The 21,968-nt window shown below is 44.0% G+C and overlaps 1 protein-coding gene across 1 annotated transcript in view; it reads right to left on the bottom strand.

Annotated features, from left to right (window-relative positions):
- The window catches only part of RTF1 (RTF1 homolog, Paf1/RNA polymerase II complex component), a 54,411-nt gene extending 35,065 nt beyond the window's left edge, over positions 1-19,346 (bottom strand). Inside the window, exons 1-2 of the mRNA XM_047737616.1 lie at positions 19,138-19,346; positions 2,419-2,529 (exon numbers count right to left, since the gene is read on the bottom strand). Coding sequence (XP_047593572.1) covers positions 2,419-2,529; positions 19,138-19,335 — 309 coding nt within the window. The 5' untranslated portion in view covers positions 19,336-19,346. The remainder of the gene's footprint in view (positions 1-2,418; positions 2,530-19,137) is intronic.
- Positions 19,347-21,968: the final 2,622 nt, after the last annotated feature.

Raw genomic sequence — 21,968 nt, 5'->3', positions numbered from 1 at the left:
CTCCCAATCCCATCTTGTTTCATTTTTTCCCTCCCCTACCCCTAATCCCCAGCCCTGCCTCTCACATTCCTCATATCAGAGATCATATGATAATTGTCTTTCTCTGATTGACTTATTTTGCTCAGTATGATACCCTTTAGTTCCATCCATGTCGTTGCAAATGGCAAGATTTCATTTCTTTTGATGGCTGCATAGTATTCCATTGTGTGTATGTATGTATACACACACACACACACACACACCACATCTTCTTTATCCATTCATCTGTTGATGGACATCTAGGTTCTTTACATAGTTTGGCTATTGTGGACATTGCTGCTATCAACATTCAGGTGCACAGGCCCCTTCAGGTCACTATATTTGTATCTTTAGGGTAAATACCCAGTGAGCCTACTACTTTTCTAAAAGACTGAGTTATTTTATCAATTTGAGAGGAATTATTATTCCTCATTAGTTAATATAGTATATTAAAAATAAAAAAGAAAAAACCCACATATTCATTACCTCTTGCTATGGAAAGCAATTTTAGATTAAATTATTTAAGATTAAGAGAACTTCACTACAATCAGAATACAATCATTCCTAATTTGCAGATGCAGGACACTGATAAATATTATTCTAGATATTAATTAAATTTCATTATAATAAAGACATTTTTTTTTACTTCAGTGGAACTTTAAAACAAAATTAAGTACACTGTTAAAAATATTTTCCTGGGATACCTGAGTGGTTCAGTCACATAAGCGTTTGACTAAATCTTAGCTTGGGTTCTGATCTCAGAGCTGTGAGTTCAAGCCCCATGCTGGACTCGTGTGTGTGTGTGTGTGTGTGTGTGTGTGTGTGTGTGTGTGTGTCCCCACTCCACCCCCAAGACTTCAGGGTATGAGATTCAAAAGAAAGGTGGTATCTAGCCTCTCTCCAGGAAATTACTCTGCTCAGCAGGGAGCCTGCTTCCTCTTCTCTCTCTGCCTGCCTCTCTGCCTACTTGTGACCTCTGTCTGTCAAATGAATAAATAAAATCTTTAAAAATAAATAAATAAATAAAATAATCAAATGAGGAACACATAGGAGGGCTTCAAAGACCTTTCCCTTCATCCCTCTCTTCCATTAAGGTTCTAGAGCTTTTAGGGCCTTGTTTGGTGGTGCACAGTTTGGGAAAGTCACCTTGGTTTAAACAATGAACAGCTGAATTTTCCTCCTGAAAAATTACCACCATTACCCTGAGGCGGCTGATTCAATCTGTCCAAAGAAAGCTTCTTGTCTTTCTAAAGTATTTCCCACTAACACCACTAACATATGGCATTCTGGTTTTTGTGTGTGTGTGTGTTTTTCAATAATTTTATTTATTTATTTATTTAATTTATAGCTTTTTATTTATTTATTTATTTAACAGACAGAGATCACAAGTAGGCAGAGAGGCAGGCAGAGAGAGAGGAAGGGAAGCAGGCTCCCTGCTGAACAGAAAGCCCGATGCGGGGCCTGATCCCAGGACCCTGGGACCACAACCGGAGCCGAAGGCAGGGGCCCTAACCCACTGAGCCACCCAGGCGCCCCTAATTTTATTTATTTTAAAAAAGATTTTATTTATTCATTTGACAGACAGAGATCACAAGTAGGCAGAGAGAGAGGAAGGGAAGCAGGCTCCCTGCTGAGCAAAAAGCCCGATGCAGGGCTTGATCCCAGGACCCTGGGATCATGACCTGAGCCGAAGGCAGAGGCTTTAACCCACTGAGCCACCCAGGCGCCCCTTATTTATTTATTTTTTAAGCCACAGTGAATATGGGGCTTCAACTCAGGACCCTAACATCAAGAGTTGCATGCTCCACTGACTAAGACAGCCAGCCACCCCAACATAAGGCATTCTCTCTCTCTTTTTTTTTTTAAAGATTTCATTATTTATTTGAGAGAGAGAGAGTACTTGCATATGAGTGGGGGGGGGAGGGAGAGAATCTTCATGCAGACCCCTTGCTGACCACAGAGCCCAGTAGGGGGCTTGATCTTAAGCCCTGAGATCATGACCTGAGGCAAAATCAAGAGTCCAGTGCTTAACTGACTGGCCACCCAGGCATCCCCAGAATTTCTTTTCTCGCATGAGAGTGGAATGAAAACAATGACAAAAAAAAGATAAAATAAAGAGATGAAGACTAACAGGTTGTGCTTCTTCTTTTGCAACAGGGCTGGAAACAAGTGACTAAACGATGGTGGCTAGTGCCATGCAGAGGGGCCTACTAGGTAACAGACAGCAGAAGGAAACATAAAAATTCGAGAGCTTTCCTTATATAATTTTTTTGCCCCTAAGAAGTTCTGGTACATCTCAGGCATTAAGGTCTCAGTTTAAGGAAAAGAGGCTGTCAAGAGTCACCAACTCAGGGCCCTCAAATACAACTCAGTCCCTGGGACGATGCCCTCCACACCCACCTCGTCATCACTGTTGGACGTCTCCGAGTCTGAGGAGGCTGCAGGCTGACTCACAGGTGGCTCCTTCTCCTCAGAGTCACTCCGCTTCCGCTTTGCCAGGGACAAGAGCTCCTAACAGGGCAGAAGCAGACACATGAGTTTTTTTCAGCACAGAAAAAACATTCAAGAATAGCAAAATGCCCACCATCCCTAGGTCTCTTCTACCTCTTTGTGCTTTCAATCAAAAGACATCATCATGGGAACTTTTATCACACGAGTAGACAGGCTGCCAGTATTCCTAAGCACTAAAGAAATGTTTTCAAAATTTGTCCCTTTCTTCTTAACGGGAAATGTATGTCTCAAATGGGAAAACGACTGGAGAACTGGACTGGAGGTTATTCCCAAATTGCCATCATTTCCTCTATAAGCTACAGAAGTACTGATTCTTCGGAACTGATTTGAGAACCATATTTTCAAAGGTAATTTGCTCACTGTTCTTACTGGTATAGCTAACTAATACTCCAAGCATCCTCTTAATGTAAATCATGGAGAAACTGGATTTGTGGGACTATACTGAATAAAGCTGACAAACTACAATTTTCTAAGATAATTATTTTTTAAGTGGGTTTCATACCCAACAAGGAGCCCAAAGCGGGGCTTGAACTCCTGACCCTGAGATCGAGACCTGATGTGAGATCAAGAGTCAGATGCTTAACCAAATGAGCCACCCAGGAGCCCTTCTAAGACCATCTTTTATTCTGAATGCTTGAACCACGGGGGGAAATAAGTATATTTTTGGTGTTTAAGATTTCATTTATTTATTTGACAGAGAGAGAGATCACAAGTAGGCAGAGAGGCAGGCGGGTGCGGGGGGGAGTAGGCTCCCTGCTGAGCAGAGAGCCCAATGTGGGGCTTGATCCCAGGACCCTGAGATCATGACCTGAGCCAAAGGCAGAGGCTTAACCCACTGAGCCACCCAGGCACCCCTATTTTTGGTGTTTAATCCAGAGCCTGAAAACAGCAGTAAGTGTTCTGGCTTCTACATCAGTATCCTAATTTGACAACCCAAATGTTCCCACTCACGAATATGCCTTGTCCTGGTATTTATGACAGATTACAGGGGGAGGGATGTGCCACTAACTGTCATGGCTAGAACCAGACTTTGCTTTCACATGGTTCCTCTCTCCTCTTACTTCTCACCAACTCAGTCCAGTCACTCAAACATGCCACAAAAGGAAACTTCTCTAGTTCCTGCCCTCTGTAATATCAGTACCAGTTTGAAATTATACTGCCCTATCTAACATTTAATCTTTATGACAACCTGAAGGTAAGTATTGTCATCATCCCCATTTGAAGATGAAACTAAGCAGCAGGAAAGGTTAGAAACTTACTCAGGGTAACACAGCTAGTACATGAGAGAGCGAGAATTCAAACCAGGGCAGACAGAACCCTACCTTGTAATTCAGTCATGGTTTACCACTCTAAAACATTTTCCCTTCTGCCAACAAAGAGAAAAATACAACTAATAAATACTAGTAATGTTATTTATTGATGATGATGGTGCTACACAATTACAGGTCAAATGCCAAAATGGATTTTAAAATAATAGAGTGCTATAAAGTATCTGTTTTCTTCTTCCAGTCTCTTTCTATTTTAGGAGTATACTCCCCTGGCCAGAATGAGAAAATGACCTTCTCAGATTAACAGCTGACCTGCTCTCTTCCTTCATAAGCAGTCATGAAATGCTACTCTTCTCATTTCACTGAAGAGAGGTACCACACCAACTTCCTCAAAAGGCTGAAGATCATAAGAACACTCAACTTTTTCATTCCAAAATAGTAACTCCTATTGACCAAATGCAAATTACAGCAATAAGTACGTGTGTTTACTGTGTTTTAAAAACTTTAGGAGGCACCTGGCTGGGTTAGTCCATGCAGCATGGCTCTTAATCTTGTGGTTGTGGGTCTGAGTGCCCCCCCTGGGTATAGAGATTAAAAATAAAATCTTAAAAAAATAAAACAAAGGGGCGCCTGGGTGGCTCAGTGGGTTAAATCTTCTGCCTTCGGCTCGGGTCATGATCCCTGGGTCCTGGGATCGAGCCCCACATTGGGCTCTCTGCTCAGCGGGGCCTGCTTCCTCTTCTCTCTCTGCCTGTCTCTCTGCCTACTTGTTATCTCTGTCTGTCAAATGAATAAATAAAATCTTTAAAACAGAAACAAAAACAGGGGCAACTGAGTGGCTCAGTTGGTTATGCATCTGGCTTCAGCTCCGGTTATGATCTTGGGTCCCCGAACTGAGCCCTCCAATAGGCTCTGTGCTCAGTGGAGCATCTGCTTGTCCTTCTCCCTTGTCCCTCCCTCCACCCACGTGCATAGGCACATGCCCACGCTCTCTCTCTCTGATAAATGAAATCTTTAAAAAACATAAATAAATAGGATGCCTGGGTGGCTCAGTCAGTTAAGCAGCTGTCCTTGGGTCAGGTCATGATCCTAAGGTCCTGGGATCAAGTCCCACATCGGGCTCCTTGCTCTGCAGGGAGCCTGCTTCCCCCTCTGCCTGCCACTCCCCCTGCCCGTGCTCACGCTCTCTGATTAAATAAATAAATAATAAATAAAAATTGAAAAGTTAAAAAAAAAAGGTGTAATTTACATATAGTACATTTTATCCTGTTTTATGTATAAATTCTAAGAATTTGACAAATACATACAGTTTAACCATTCCCACAATCAAGATATAGGACAATTCTATTATCCCCACAAATATTGCTATAATTTGCATTTGGTCAAGAGGAGTTATTGTTTCGGTATTAAAAAAAAAAAAGTAGAGGGGCGCCTGGGTGGCTCAGTGGGTTGAGCCGCTGCCTTCGGCTCGGGTCATGATCCCAGGTCCTGGGTTCGAGCCCCGCATCGGGCTTTCTGCTCAGCGGGGAGCCTGCTTCCTCCTCTCTCTCTCTGCCTGCCTCTCTGCCTACTTGTGATTTCTCTCTGTCGAATAAATAAATAAAATCTTTAAAAAAAAAAAAAAGTAGAATGTTCTCACGCTCTTTAGCCTTTTCAGGAAGTCAGTGCTCTTTATATCCCTCCTCCATCCTCCGACAACCACAGACCCGTTTTCTGCGCCTAAAGACAGATCTGCCTATTGCAGACTACCACATAAACAGAATCATATAGTATGCAGCTTTTTGGTCTGGCTTCTTAGCATAATGCCTTTGAGATTCATCTAAGTATCAGCACATATTGTAGTTTGTTCCGTTTTCTCGTTAAGTAGTATTCCATTGTGTGGATGTACCATACTTCACCAGCTGAAAAACATTTGGGCTGTTTCCATTTGGAGGCAATTACATCCTCATATGTAGGTTTTTATGTACATGTAAGATTTTTTTATTAAAGATTTATTTTATGGGTGACTCGGTTGGTTAAGCATCGAACTCTTGATTTCAGCTCAGGTCATGATCTCCAGGTTCTGGCTGGGACTAAGCCCGCATCAAGGTTCCTACTCAGAGGGTAGTCTGCTTCAACCTTTCCCTCTCTCTCTTGTGCTCTCTGTGCTTTCCCTCTCTCTGCTTGTGCTCTCTTCCCTAAATAAATTTCTTAAAAATCTTGGGGCGCCTGGGTGGCTCAGTCTTGGACATCTGCCTTTGGCTTGGGTTGTGGTCCCAGGGTCCTGGGATCGGCCCCGCACCGTGCTCCCTGCTCAGTGGGAACCCTGCTTCTCCCACTCCCACTCCCTCTCTCACTGTCCCTCTGTGTCAAATAAATAAATAAAGGGGCACCTAGGTGGCTCAGTGGGCTAAGCCTCCGCCTTTGGCTCAGGTCATGACCTCAGGGTCCTGGGATCGAGCTCCTCATCAGGCGCTCTGCTCAGTGTAGAGCCTGCTTCCCTCCCGCTCTCTGCCTACTTGTGAACTCTCTCTCTCTCTCTGTCAAATAAATAAATAAATAAATAAATAAAATCTTAATAAATAAATAAATAATATCTTTTTTTAAAAAAATCTATTTTAGAAAGAGAGGGCGTGTGGGCAAGATAACTTGAGTTGGGCAGGGGGTGGGTGGCCAGAGGGAGTAGGAGGGAAAAATCCTCATCCCTACTAAGCTTGGAGCCCAATGTGGACCTTGATCCCCAGACCCTGAGATCGTGACCTGAGACAAAATCGTGTCAGATGCTTAACTGCCTGAGCCACCACACAGGCACCCCTAAATATAATTTTTTTTAAAGATTTTATTTATTTATTTGACAGACAGAGATCACAAGTAGGCAGAGAGGCAGGCAGAGAGGAGGAAGCAGGCTCCCTGCTGAGCAGAGAGCCTGATGTGGGGCTGGGTCCGGCATTGGCACCGTCCCTGGGATCATGACCTGAGTGAAGGCAGAGGCTTTAACCCACTGAGCCACCCAGGTGTCCCTAAATGTAAGTTTTTATTTCACTTGGGTAAATACCTAGAATTGGGATTGCTGGGTTACATGGTAATTGGCATATGGCCTTTACTGTTATCTTTTCCCCTACATTATCTTAATGCAAATTTATAAAATTTAGAAAGATTTCTGGTATGTAATCTCTTTCCTGACCCTTTGAGGTTCACAGATGCACTAGAAATCTATTTTAATACCAACTCATTTTAACAGGGATTTAGATAACTATCAATCAAATCCTATCCTGAAACATTAACTATTAGTAGATATTCATTAAAAGTTACTACAACTAAAGTGTTAAAATGTTAACACTGCCTTCCTGTTAAAGTTCCCCTCTATACTAAAAACCTAACAATGGCTCTCCTTCACCAATGAACAACTGCATCTGATAGACACAGACCTCCTACGACACAAATACCATATTAACCATAGTATGGTGACAGCAAAGAAATTTTTTTTTTTTTAAGATTTTATTTATTTGTTTGACAGAGAGAGATTACAAATAGGCAGAGAGGCAGGCAGAGGGGCGGGGGAAGCAGGCTCCCTACTGAGCAGAGAGGCCACTGCGGGACTGGATCCCAGGACACTGAGATCATGACCTGAGCCGAAGGCAGAGGCTTAACCCACTGAGCCACCCAGGTGCCCCAGCAAAGACCTTCTTAACAGTGTGATATATACCCTTTCCACAAGTTAAGATTTGTGCAGGAAGTTACTGGGGGAACCCATGTCAAGGTTCTCTTTATAGTCAAGTCTGCTAGTCTACTTAGGGCTTGTAAACAGGTAAACAGGTAAACAGAACAATGTGCAACAGAAAGGTCTTTCGAACATGTACATGTGAAAAGACCGTCAGACTGACCACCTGTAGGGGTGACTGATTCAACACCTGGACTTTGAAAGTCAATCTAGAACTGATTCACGCACCGGCTCTCCTGCCAGCTGGATTCAACTGTACCAGGCTGTTGAGATAAGTCTGTGTGTCCAGTGGCTCTCTCCCGTCACCGTCCCTATTTCATCTCATCCAGTAAAAACCTTCCCTACTTATCTCGGTATTCATCTAAGGGAATGGTAGTCAGGGGTGACAGCATGGCATATAAAATTTAAGCCGAACTACAGATCTGGCTAAATTAAGGCCAATGCCCAACATACTGCAGGTATGGCTGTGTAGGATGCCTCATCTGGCTTCTAGAGTTTCATTAACATTAACATTGCTCAAAATCGTATTTAACATTAAAATACACTGCCAAAATTGAGACCCTAAAATGAAGCAAGTCTCACAGCACTAACGTAATCTTTGTTAAAATAGCATTATTCTGGTTAAGGTTAGACTTCTAATCCCATCAATATGTGAAGATTCATAAACCTTAACATTTAATCCCCCTCCCCATCATTCACAGTATACATTTTGTGATGTCATATCAGGATCAATTGGTAGTAAAGCAACCTAGCTCCCTCTCACTTACTTAAAGGAAATTAAACCTCATCTCTTTAATCAAACCTCCCATGATCACATGAAAGTGGGATAAATAATCTGCACCCCAGAAATGAGACTAAACCCTATGGATAGGCCTCAGAGATTTTTATGGCTAATTAGCATGCTGAGCTCTTTTTCCCTTATTCATTCCACAAACTAACTACTATAAATAATTTCTACCAGCTAGTATGACCAAACATCTTGGTTTGCTCAGGACTGTCCTGGTTTTAGCACCGAAAGTCCTGAATTCTAGGAAACTCTTCAGTTCCAGGCAAACTGGGATAGATGGTCACCTGACTACCAGCACCTATCATGTACCACCAAGCTCTGGGGAGACAGTCATGAAAAAGGATACATAGTCCTTGACCTCATGAAATTTAAAACTGAGTGAGGGAGACAAATAATAAACAGAAAAAACTCACTACATCTCATGATAAGTGCTAAGAAGAAGAGAATCAAGTGAATGGGGAATGTATCTGAGATACAGTGATCTGAGGAGGCTTCTTTGAGGCAACGACATTTAGGCTGAGACTAGGAACTTTGAAGGAGGGCAGAGAGGTGCAATTTTCTGGATAGACATCTTCAGATGGAACAGCTAAGGCCCTGAAGCTGGCAACAGCTTGGCTTAGTCAAATAACTAAGAAGAACCAGTGGGACTGAAGCTTGGCAGGCAAGGGGGAGAACAGCAAAAGGTTGGTTACAGGTAAGAAGAAAACGGATCATTCCAGGGTTTATAAAACAGGACCAGGAGCAAGCATCTTATTTGAAGGCAATGGGAAGTCACCAAATGGTTTTAAGTGGAGTAATCATCCCCAGAGGGTTTGTTTTTTTTTTTAAAAGATTTTATTTATTTATTTAACAGAGAGATCATAAGCAGCCAGAGAGGCAGGCAGAGAGAGAGGAGGAAGCAGGCTCCCCGCTGAGCAGAGAGCCCGATGCGGGGTCCGATCCCAGGACCCTGAGATCATGACCTGAGCCGAAGGCAGCGGCTTAACCCACTGAGCCACCCAGGCGCCCCCCCAGAGGGTTTTTTAAAGAGCTTTCTGACTGACAGAGGAACAGACCACAGGGGCCAGAGCAGAAGTGCGGGAAGGAGTCAGAAGGAATCCATAGGAAGGTCATCAGAGTGGATGGTGACCTGGACATGAGAAGTAGTCACAAGGACAAAGAGAAGAGGAAGAACTAGAGAGATAATGAGGAAAAGAGTAGAAAGTCACATATGTTTAAATCTGAGATATTAGGGCACCTGGATGGCTCAGTAGGTTAAATGTCTGACCCTTGATTTGGGCTCAGGTCATGATCTCAGGGTTCTGAGACTAAGCCCCATGCCGGGCTCTGTACTGGGCATGGAGCCTGCTTAAGATTCTCCCTTTCAGGGCGCCTGGGTGGCTCAGTGAAGCCTCTGCCTTCAGCTCAGGTCATGATCTCAGGGTCCTGCGAACTGAGACCCACAATGGGCTCTGTGCTCAGTGGGGAGCCTTGTTCCCCCTCCCTTTCTCTCTGCTTCTCTGCCTACTTGTGATCTGTCTCTCTCTGTCAAATAAATAAAATCTTTTAAAAAAAAAAAGATTCTCCCTCTCCCTCTGCCCTTCCCCATCTCTCTCTCTTTCTCTCCCTCCTCCCACCCTAGAAAAGAAAAGAAAAAATTTTGAGATGTTAATTCCTACTCTTTCTTTCATAACAAAACTATCCATAGAGGAACAGGATTCCAAAGGTGGACACTTGGTTACCTTTTAGGAGTAAGGATTGGAGCCACTGTGTATATGTATGTTTTTGGGACATGGAGGTATTTGTTTTGCTGGAACTGTTTCAACAAGCATCTACTAATTTTATTTTTTTTTTTTTAAGATTTTATTTGTCAGAGAGAGAGGGAGAAAGAGAAAGACAGCAGAGGCAGAGGGAGAAGCAGGCTCCCCACCGAGCAGGGAGCCCAACGTGGGACTCGATCCAAAGATCCCAGGATCCATGACCTGGGCTGAAGGTAGACACTCAACCAACTGAGCGCCCAGGTGTCCCACATTAATTTTATTTTTTAATGCTCTTTTAAAAAAATATTTATTTATTTGAGAGAGAGCAATAGAGTGTATGTGCACACAAGTGGGAGAAGGGGGAGAGGGAGAGAAAGGGAGAAAAGCAGACTCCCTGCTGAGTGTAGAACCTGATGTGGGGCTTGGTCCCAGGACCCTGAGATCATGACCTGAGCTGAAATCGAAAGTTGGACGCTTAGGGATTAGGGTTAGGGACTGTTAAGCGTCTGCCGTAGGCTCAGGCCATGATCCCTGGGTCCTGGGATCGAGTTCAACCTTGGCGGGGGGTGGGGGGGTGGGGGGGGGCCCTGCTCAGCAGGGAGTCTGCTTCTCCCTCCCCCTTCTGCTCCCTCTGCTTGTACTCTCTCTCTCTCTCTCTCTCTGGAAAATAAATAAATAAAATCTTAAATTAAAAAAAAAAAGAGTTGGATGCTTAAATACTGACCTACCCAGATGCCCCTCCACTATTTTTATTGAAAGAAAATAAATCCAAACAATTAATACATACATATATATATACATACATATATGTATATATATATATAAGCCCTTCCGACTTAATTCCAAAGTGGCAGTATAACAATCTTTCATATTTCACATGATTGCCACTAAATGTGGCAACTTCCCCTTCAAATCTCCAGCCAAGTAATTATAACTGTAGATAAAATACTGAGTTGTATAAATGCCCACATTATAGAACTGACAGAATCATTTTTCAACCCATTTAAAAGGCACCTAAAATTTAAAAAAAAAAAAAATTCTACTATTGTTACTTGTTTTTACTTGGTTCCCTTTTCTAATTATACTTTCTAACTAATGCACATTTCTTCTACCCCTTTAAAGAAGGGGTATCAGTATTACAGTAGAGGGGCTGGAGTCAGAACTCCCAAATTGACACTCTTATCTCTGAGTAAGCCTGCTGTAACCAGAAAAGTCAGAACACTTCCCACCACAGATAGGCCAAGTAGCATTTGCATATTCAACAAAGATTAAGTGCTTACTCTCTGTCAGGCATTATTTTTTCTTCTTTTTAATGATTTTATTTATTTATTCCAGAGAGACAGAGAAGCAGAGGGAGAAGGACAAGCAGACTCTGAGCTGAGTGCAGAGCATAAAGCAGGGCTGGATCTCAGGACCCTAGGATCATAACCTAAGTCGAAGTCAAGAGTCGGACACTCAACCAACTGAGTCACCCAGGCAGCCCAGGCAGGGATTATTTTCAACTACTCACTCGACATCTCCCCTTAGATCTATCACAGACAACTTTAAACTCTTCACCTTTAAACCTCATCTTCCCCCAAGTTCCCTATCTCATGCCAGGAACAACCAGTCATCAAGTCCTCTCGTTTTATCTTGAATATTCCTTTCCATCCAATCAAAAGTACTTCAGTTGTCTCTGTAAGTACCAAACCAGTCCAAGTCAGACATTCATTCAGCAACCACTGACAGAATACCTGCTGCACACCAGGCACTGGCCTAGGTGCAGGGATATTATAGTGAATAAACAGCCTTGCCTGCCTGGAGCTTCCATTCTAGTGGAACTAATGCTTTCCACCATCTCTCACCTGGACTCCTCTCTCTGCCACCTAACTGATGTCCCTTCTCCAAATTACTTTCCACATAACAGCCTAAGCAAAGTGTTTTTGTTTTTCTTTATTTTTTTTTAAGATTTTATTTATTTATTTGACAGAGAGAGGGAAGCAGGCTTCCCGCTGAGCGGAGAGCCCGATGCGGGACTCGATCCCAGGACCCTGATATCATGACCAGAGCAGAAGGCAGAGGCTCAACCCACTGAGCCACCGAGGCATCCCTTTGTTTTTCTTTAGAGAGAGAGAGAGAGAGAGAGAATGCACACACACAAGGGACAGCACAAGCAGGGCGAGGAGGAGGCTCCTGGCTGAGCAGGGAGCCTGATGTGGGGCTTGATCCCAGGATCTGGGAAGCACAGCCTGAGCTGAAGGCACATGCTTAACAGACTGAGCCACCCAGGTGCCCCTAAGCAAACTTTTTAAAAGACAAACCTGACTACCTCTTCAAGCTTAAAAACCTTCAGTGGTTTCTCATTACCCTCAGAATCAAGTCCAAAGTCCTTAACATTGCCAACATGGCCCTACTAATAACTTTAAAACTGTTTAACCCCAGCTCACAGTAAGATCAATTCTACCTCATGAGCCAGTATACTCGTACATGTATATATGCAAAATACAGGTTACAGAAAATAATACTCCTTTTTACTAAGTCTGACCATGATGTTTTCTTTTTTAAGATCGTTTTTTAAAGTAATCTCTACTCCCAATATGGGGCTCAAACTTACAACCCCAAGATCAAGAGTCACATGCTCTACTGACTGAGCCAGCATCCCTGATGTTTTCTATTTGATTCAATTTCATTTTCATTTTTAATGCTGGTTTTGATTCACTAAACTGACTTTTCCATCTTCAAAGGCTCCTAACAGGGTCTACTGCAGTTTCATTTGTACCTTCTCTCTCCAACCTGTTATACTCCAGTCGCTGTGTGTTTCTTTCAGTTTCATTAGGGTGCTAGGTCCTTCCTGCCTCAATGCTTTTGAGCATGCCAGTCCCTCAACCATGAACACACAACACATCTCTGTACTCTTCATCTCCTAATCTTTTCCTTAACACACATTCCAAATCCGTGTGTTACTCCCTCCAGAGTAGTCTAGGGCCACTTGCCATGCTCTCACAGTATCACTGCTCTTCCCTCACAGCCTCTAATGAAACTGTGATGAAATGACTCTGAGCAATGCCTGCCCCACACTCACCCCCTCCTCTCTGTCTCCTCTAATCTCCTTGAAAGTAGAAACTGCTTCCATTTTGTTGACCCAGCAGCCTCAGTGCCTAACACTGTCTAACACATTTGTTCAAAGATAAACAATCTCTGCCCTTGGGGAACTTACAGTCTAGGAAGGGAGCAATAAATACACCAACAGATCTGGTGTTGAGTTTTTCCTAAAAGCTTCTTTGTTAGAGCTCCCGTTAGACTCAATCTTCCCTGCACAGAAAAGGTGGGTGAAATTAACAAATGAGTTACATCAAGCTGGATGCAACATTAGGACACAAGTTAAAAGCTTCACAAGCAAGGTGCCTGGGTGGCTCAGTCCTTAAATATCTGCCTTTGGCTTGGGTCATGATCCCAGAGTCCTGGAATTGGGTCCCACATCGTGTTCCCTGCTCAGCAAGAAGCCTGCTTCTCCCTCTCCCCTGGCTTGTGTTCACTCTATCACTAACTCTCTGTCAAATAAATAAATAAAATCTTGAAAAGAAAAAAACCCAAAACCAAAAACTTCATTCTTCTCGCAAGTTTTTCATCCTAGACTTCTACAAAATTCTGCTGTAATATAAAAAAGACCATATGGGTTCCTGGGTGGCTCCGTCAGTTAAGCCACTGCCTTCAGCTCAGGTCAGGATCCTGGAGTCCTGGGATGAATCCCACATCCAGCTCCGACACCTCTCATGTTCTCCCTCTCTCTCTCCGAGTCCTCTCTCTCTCTCTCTCACAAATAAATAAAATCTTAAAAAAAAAAAAAAAAGACTACAAAAGAGGCACAACTTTTAAATTTCCCAATTTAAACTGGCTGCATGGCTTCAGTCAGTTAAGCATCTGCCTTCAGGTCAGGGTCCTGGGATGAGTCCTGTGTTGGGCTCCCTGCTCAGCGGGGAGTCTGCTTCTCCCCTGGCTTGTGGTCTCTCTTCCTCTCTCTCTCAAGTAAACAGAATCTTTAAAAAAAAAAAATAAATAAACTTCCTGGGGCGCCTGGGTGGCTCAGTGGGTTAAGCCGCTGCCTTCGGCTCGGGTCATGATCTCGGGGTCCTGGGATCGAGCCCCGCGTCGAGCTCTCTGCTCAGCGGGGAGCCTGCTTCCTCCTCTCTCTCTGCCTGCCTCTCTGCCTACTTGTGATTTCTCTCTGTCAGATAAATAAATAAAATCTTTAAAAAATAAAAAATAAAAAAAAATAAACTTCCCAACTTTTTTTTTTTTTTTAAGATTTTATTTATTTATTTGTCAGAGAGAGAGGGAGAGAGAGCAAGCACAGGCAGACAGAATGGCAGGCAGAGGCAGAGGGAGAAGCAGGCTCCCTGATGAGCAAGGAGCCCGATGTGGGACTCGATCCCAGGACGCTGGGATCATGACCCAAGCCAAAGGCAGCTGCTCATCCAACTGAGCCACCCAGCGTCCCAACTTCCCAACTTTTATAGGGAAGGTTTACGGAAGGATACTTTGAAACAATGGTTTTTTTTGTTTTTTTTTTTTTTTTACATATAATATCTAAAAATAACTGCTAGAAAATACTTAGGGGCCTTTTCTTTCTTTCTTTCTTTTTTTTTTAAGATTTTATTTATTTATTTGACACACAGAGAGAGAAATCACAAGTAGGCAGAGAGGCAGGCAGAGGAGGGGGCAGGAAACAGGCTCTCTGCTGAGCAGAGAGCCCAATGCAGGACTCGATCCCAGGATGCTGAGATCATAACCTGAGACGAAGGCAGAGGCTTAATCCACTGAGCCACCGAGGTGCCCCGGGCCTGTTCTTTCAAAGACAAATTTAATTATTGCTACTTCAAGTATATAAGCAGAGAAAAAGAGGACATGACAACATCACCATTTTAAATAAGAGAGGATATTATGAAATAAAGCATTCCAGTACGCAAGTAGCCCAATTTTTTTTCTTAAGGCAGAGTAAAGTTTTTTAAAATACTGAGTTGTATTGATCTGAACAGAGAACGCTATTCCTTTATTATCTTGGATGCTTTTCATTTTATAAGACCCACTGCATAAATATTATTCGTAATGACTCACATCCATTATACCCATGGAAGTACATGACAGGGTAAAAAACAAAAACAAAAACAACAAAACCTTAGGTTTGCCTCAAACTCTTTTCCAAGAGGCACCAAAAGCAAGTATCTTGAGGATTTGCAATTTTAAAATGTTCAAGATGGGGCACCTGGGGGGGTGGTGCAGTCAGTTAAGCATCTGACTCTTGGTTTTGGCTCAGGTTGTGATCTCAGGGCCGTGCGATTGAGCCCTGCATCCAGCTCCACGCTGAGTGCAGAATCTGCTTAAGATGCTCTCTCCCTCTGCCCCTCCTGCTAGCTCTCTAAAATAAAGAAATCGGGGCACCTGGGTGGCTCAGTGGGTTAAAGCCTCTGCCTTCGCCTCAGGTCATGATCCCAGGGTACTGGGATCGAGCCCCGCGTCGGCCTCTCTGCTCAGCGGGAAGCCTGCTTCTCCCTCTCTCTCTCTACCTGCCTCTCTGCCTACTCGTGATTTCTGTCTGTCAAATAAATAAATAAAATCTTTAAAAAATAAAATAAAATAAAGAAATCCTTTTAAAAAATGTTGAAGGGTATGCCCAACATAAAAAATAAGGTCACTAAGAGGTCACATGTAAAAAGAAATCCTTCAAATTCTCAAAGGTCTGAGTTTTTAAAATCTTTCAATTTTAAAACAATTTAAACTACTCCAATTCAGTTCCTACACACCTCTCTTCCCATCATGAAAGGAAAAAAGGAAATAGGTCTCAATAAAAAGCATCCCAACAATTCAAACAGCTTCGAGATTTAGAATAGCCAAGAACTTTGCTACCTCAAACATCTTTGTCCAGTTTTCTTCCTGTGCACACAGTACAGACAGGACAGAAGACTATTTCTCTCCCAAACCACATAGAGTGTCTTACCAAAAAGATTAGCTTGCACACAGACAGTAGTTTCAGTCGTTAATATAAATGAGTACCTGGGCTGTATCTGGTAAAAATGCAGAGTCCAGGGCTCTATCCCCTGAGGGTCTGATTCAGTAGGTCTGGGATGGGAGCCCCTGCAAAGTACATTTTAAACAAGCAACCCAGGCAGCTTCTGACACAGACGGTCCTCCTCCCACCACCAGGAAAAATCAGCATAATAGGTTAACCTGCCTTACCTTCAGCAAGGACTAAGTTGGAAATAATATTTCTAACATAATGACTTCTACTCCCATCTGGAAAACCTGGGAACAAGGACCTCCTTTCTAACTGCTACACTCTTACACTAGACACTCAGAGATTTCTTATGGTTTTATCTTTTCCACAAGGACCTTACAGTAGACAGCAAATATGATGTTATACCCACAATGAAGACCTAAACTAGATGGAGCAGCCCAAGGCATCTTGGTTAGAAAGGCCCAGATGCATTGATTTTATTCTGAGGATTCCAAAGACCCCCAAGCCAGCCTGACTTTGATTTTCTCCTAAAGGTCTTTGGTGAAAACTTCTAGAGGGCAGAGATCTTTGTTTTTCACTCCTCTGAGAGGCTGGTGCATTGCTGAAAAGACAGAAGGCACAGGCGCCTCTGTTAGGATGTGCAGGGAAAGGGAGTTTTGATCTGGTTCCCATCTGATAAAAGAATGCCACCTAACTGTGGCTGAAGGGAAGAAAGTTGAAATTGCTGTTAAATTCTATTAGGTATTACTTACAAATTTTATGCGAATTTCTTTTTATAAACAGATAAGAGCTGGGTTTAAAGTTGCAATCCCTTTCAGTGTCCACTTTGGAAGAGCTAGCTCTCTGTGGATCAGGTAAAACCTCTCTACCACAAAAGGGAGCTCTAAACTCATTTCATTTGTTAGAATTCTGTGGGCAATCATTACAGACAGAGTAATTTGCAGCTTAGTTCATTCACCATCAGAACAGATGTCTTAGAGTGCTTTACCAAGGAAGCTCCCAAATAATCTTTTTAATTGTTGTAACAATTTCCTCTACACTACTGAATGTACTTTACAAACATGAATTCTAGCAACAAGGAAAATGACCACAAAACATCATTCTCATTTTGCACTCTGAAAAATTAGAAGACTAACAAATTGAGTTGGTATAGTGAAGAGTATGTGCCTTACTATCGTGCAGATTTGGAGTTCAAATTCTAACTCTACCAGTAACAAGTTGTGTGAATCTAGGTAAGTTTCTTCTTCAACCTCCATCTTCCTCATATGTAAAATGGAGAAAATGACACAAAGTTCAACATAATCTGAAAACTTGACAATATAATATAATATAAAACTTGACTAGTTCACCCCAAGCACTACGTAAATGGTAGCTGGTGTTTTTACTGGAAATACCCACATTTCTAAATTAAAAAAAGAAGAAAAAGTTCTAATCCCCATAAGTGCCAATCTAAAATTATCAAACTTTTCCAGCCAAGAATATCTTTTTTATATTTTTGTAAATTTCAGGAGCCTTTCATAAATTTCAGGAGCCTTTCAGTGAGAACATTTTCAACTTACCTTTCAATTCCTATCCCCAAACAAGGTTTTCTCCCTTTGATGAAACCCCATTACTTTCCCACCTCATACCATTTTCAAAACAGTCCTCTTTTCTTAAACATATTTCCAGGCCCTTCTTCTTAAAGTCCACCCATTTCACGCCCTAATACTTTAGACCTGAGACCTGTGGCCTTATACAAAGAACCCTCAAGAAGCCATTTATACAAAAGTCTTAGTTTGCAAGTGTTCATACCAATATTAATTCTTACAAATACTTGATCTTTTTAATAGCCCAATTAGATACTCAAGGCTAATACTGTATCTAGAGTTTACAGTTACAGACAAAAGATACATAGCTAGAAAACAGCACAGCCAGCCTAGAACTCAAAATTTCAGATTCTAAATTCAGTACTCTCTCTTCTTTTTTTTTTTTTTAAGATTTTATTTATTTATTTGAGAGAGAGACAGTGAGAGAGAGCATGAGTGAGGAGAAGGGCAGAGAGAGAAGCAGACTCCCCGTGGAGCTGGGAGCCCGATGCGGGACTCGATCCTAGGACTCCGGAATCATGACCTGGGCCGAAGGCAGTTGTCCAACCAACTGAGCCACCCAGGCATCCCAGTACTCTCTCTTCTTAACTTATAAAGCTACTACCTCTTACATACTCTTTGTATCATTTGTTCACAAAACATGGAGGGGGGGGAACTCTCTTTCAATCTTCTAGTATCACTAGAGCACTGCTGTAAAGAACAGCTTCCTCCCTACAATATTTTCTAGTGCATAAAAACAATTCAACCCCAAGACAGTGAGACCAAAAGTTACTTTCAATCCTGCACAATCTTCAAGTAAGAAAGAATTCTGGGATGCTGCATGAAAAGAGCCAAGAAGCCTCAGTCATAGCCCTTCCAAGTTCTCCTATATATTTCTCCACTTTTGGCCTCTTTCCTTCTCCCAAGAGTTTTCTTTGGTCTGACACCTCAACGGGGACCCTTCTCAACCACAAACGACCCTAGTTGCCAAACAGATTTGTGTCCACAGCTAAGTCTTCCTCATCAAGCACGGCATAAGTTCCCCGGAACGATTAAGGGTGTCTCTCCTCCAGGTCCACACCTCTAGTCTGAAAAACTTCATCTTCCAGAGCCCGCACCATCTCGCCCCCCGCCCCCACCACTCCCACACTCACCCTTGCACCTCCTCCAAAATCTCCCAGCCTCTCGGGTTGGCGGGCGATACTTCCTATCTCTCCGGGCCCGGATCGCCGGGCCTGCAGCCCGCCGCCCCGATCTGACCCCGGCAGATCACGGACCCCTCTGGTCCCCCGAGCCCGAGGCCCACCAGCCTGGTCCCTGCCCCGCCTCCCCGCCCAAGGCGCCAAGTCCTCGGGGTTCCGTCTCCAGGCCCCGGCCGGACTCTGAGGGCCCCTGGTGCTGCGGAGAGGACAAGAAAGAGGTGGCAGCAGAGATCAGGGCACGGGGCGGGTCGGGAGCTCCGGCCGGGAGGCCCCGGGCCCGGCCGGCTCCAGGCTCCCGTGGCCCGGACTCAGCCCTCCCGCTCCGCCGGCCCGCGCCTCCGCGGCCTGCCCTCACCTGATCCAGGTTCTCATCGCTGCCGCTGTCCTCCGTGTCCGAGTCGATCACGACGCGGCCTTTCCGCTTCTTTACCATGGTGGTCCCCCGGCTCCCACGCCGGACGCCGCCCGGACTCCCCTCTTGCCCGCCTGCCAGTGGGACCGCCACTGCCGCCGCCGCCGCCGCCGCTCGACCCACACAAAGGCGACCGCGCATGCGCGCTCCGCTCCGCCCCTGGCCCCGCCCCCCGCTCGTCGCACGCCGTTCGCCGGCGCCCGGTGCCCCGCCCTGCCCCACCCCCGACGCAGCGTGGGAGGCGGGCCCCCGTACAGGGTTGGGTTCCGGACAGTGGACAGCGGTCCTGTACTCTGCTCGGGCCTCTGGAAGCTTTGGGTGTGTCTCCTATGCGGGGCCGGAACTGGTGTGCTACGTACCTGTAGTGAACTGGCGCTGCAATCATCTGGGTCTGCTCTGACAAGCCTTACAACTGGCCTGCACTGATGGAGTGTCAAGTGCGCCGTCAGGGGCTTGCCCGCGTGGAAGACACAAGTCGGCTGGACCACGCAGAGGGCACCAGTCAGGGAAAAGCCTGCCTACCTGGGCTGTGCCCGTGACACCTGAACCGGAACGTGGAGGATGCATCCGAGTTACCCAAAAGAAGAACAGAAGGAAGGTTGTCCCAAGCAGAGAACCGCATGGGCAAAGGCCCGTAGATAATTGAAAAAATTGGGTTCAGGGAACTGAAAGTTCATTATGGAACAGGGAATATGGTGTGTGTGGAGGGACTCAGGGGCCACATCCTTCAGTGCCTAATAAGTTATATTCAGAAGTTTGAACCTCAGTATTGAAAGATTTTAAACTGAAGAACGACGTTATTAGCTTTGTGTTTTAAAAAGATTACTCTGGGTGCAGTGTGGCGAATGAATTAGAAGGAAGGGAGACCAAGGGCAATGAGGCCACTTAAGCTGTTGGTGTCATTACGGCAGGCGATGATGGTGCCCCAAACCAAAGAAGAAGCAATGCAAATGAGGAGAAGTGGATGGATTCTGCATAATTTGGAAGGTAGAATTACCAGGACCTGAATATTATTTGGAAGAGAGTGTAAGGCGAGGTCCCAAGCACAAGTGATATCTTAGATCCTGGCTTAGGAAGCTGATGGTGAGTGGGCCCTTCATCAATATGAGAAACACAAGTGTAGAGGAGGTTTGGGAAACTGGTGTATGAAGGAAAAAAGTTCAGTTTTTTGCTTGTTGAGGTCAGTTAATTAAAAGAGCAACCTCAGGGGCACCTGGCTAGCTCAGTCTGTAGAGCATATGATTCTTGACTTTGGGGTCATGAGTTTGAGCCCCATGTTGGGCATAAAATTACTTTAAAAAATAAAGGGCAATTTCGGAGGTGATTTCTTTGTGGGATTTGGAATATAAGGTAGGGAACATTAGCAATAATAATTTGAAAATGTTCTCAAAACTTTTGGGGAGTTGTTAATTCTTTGTTCTGCAGTGAACTTGGGAGTTAGATCCCAGTCTTCCCTGGGCATTACTGGATACAGGCAAGCTGATAAGTTTTTTCTCTCTGGCTCCCTTTTTCTTTTCCCCTTTCCTGTCTAAATTTTATTTTCTCCAGTAAGTTATAGTATCATAAGTGTGTATGCCTTAGAATAGTAATAAAAGAATATATCAGACTTAGAGGAATCCCTGGAACTAAACACATATCTAGATATCCAATTTGCTGCCGCATGAAAATGCATTCAGGATTTAGAGAAAATTAAGGCCCAATTCCCTTTTTACTCCAAAAGATTTTTCCTAAGATATAACCCCTTGACCTCTCTCCTCCAACATATTCTTGGAACTGACCCCATGGCAAGAATGACTCAAATGACCAAGCCGGTTTCCCTATTTCTAGCCACCCTGAAGTATTGATGCCTTTCTGTGAGGACCCTCTTTAAATGTATTAATAGAAAAAGACCAAGGGTCACCTGGGTGGTTCAGTTGGTTAAATAACAACTCTTGATTTCAGCTCAGGTCATAATATCAGGGTTGTGAGAGTCCTGTGTTGGGACTCCACGCTGATGGTGGAGACTGCTTAAGATTCTCTCCCTCTTCCTTCTCCCCACCTCCCTCCCCCCTTGCCCACTCTCGAACATGTGCTCTCTCTCTAAAAAAAACTTAAGGGGCGCCTGGGTGGCTCAGTGGCTAAAACCTCTGCCTTCGGCTCAGGTCATGATCCCAGGGTCCTGGGATTGAGCCCCGCATCGGGCTCTCTACTCAGCAGGGAGCCTGCTTCCACCTCTCTCTCTCTCTGCCTGCCTCTCTGCCTACTTGTGATCTCTGCCTGTCAAATAAATAAATAAATATTTTTTAAAAACCCAAAACTTAAAAGACCATAGTAGGGACACCTGTGTTAAGCCTCTGATTCTTGATCTCAGGGTTGTGAGTTCAAGCTCCATGTTAAAAGACTGTAATATTGTCAGTGACCTATGACTGCAATTAAGAAAGATAGGCTTTAGGGCACCTGGCTGGCTCAGTTGGGAGAGTGTGCAACTCTTGATCTTGGGGTTGTGAGTTTGAGACCCATGTTGAGTGTAGAAGTTACTTAAATAAATAAAACCAAAAAAGTATGTTCTTTATTTGAGTGAAATCTATTGATTTTGCTCTTTCTTCAAGGAGTCATCAAATGATTCATATACTGCAGTTAGTCCATATTGAGAGTAAACAGTGTCTTTTTTTTTAAAGATTTTATTTATTTATTTGACAGAAATCACAAGTAGGCAGAGAGAGGGAGAAGCAGGCTCCCTGCTGAGCAGAGAGCCCAATGCGGGGCTCAATCCCAGGACCCTGGGATCATGACCT

This window comes from Lutra lutra, chromosome 7, assembly GCF_902655055.1.
Source record: "Lutra lutra chromosome 7, mLutLut1.2, whole genome shotgun sequence".
In the NCBI taxonomy this organism is placed as follows: domain Eukaryota; kingdom Metazoa; phylum Chordata; class Mammalia; order Carnivora; family Mustelidae; genus Lutra; species Lutra lutra.
The sequence above is the reverse complement of the archived record's forward strand: the minus strand, read 5'-3'. Positions and strand labels throughout refer to the sequence as shown.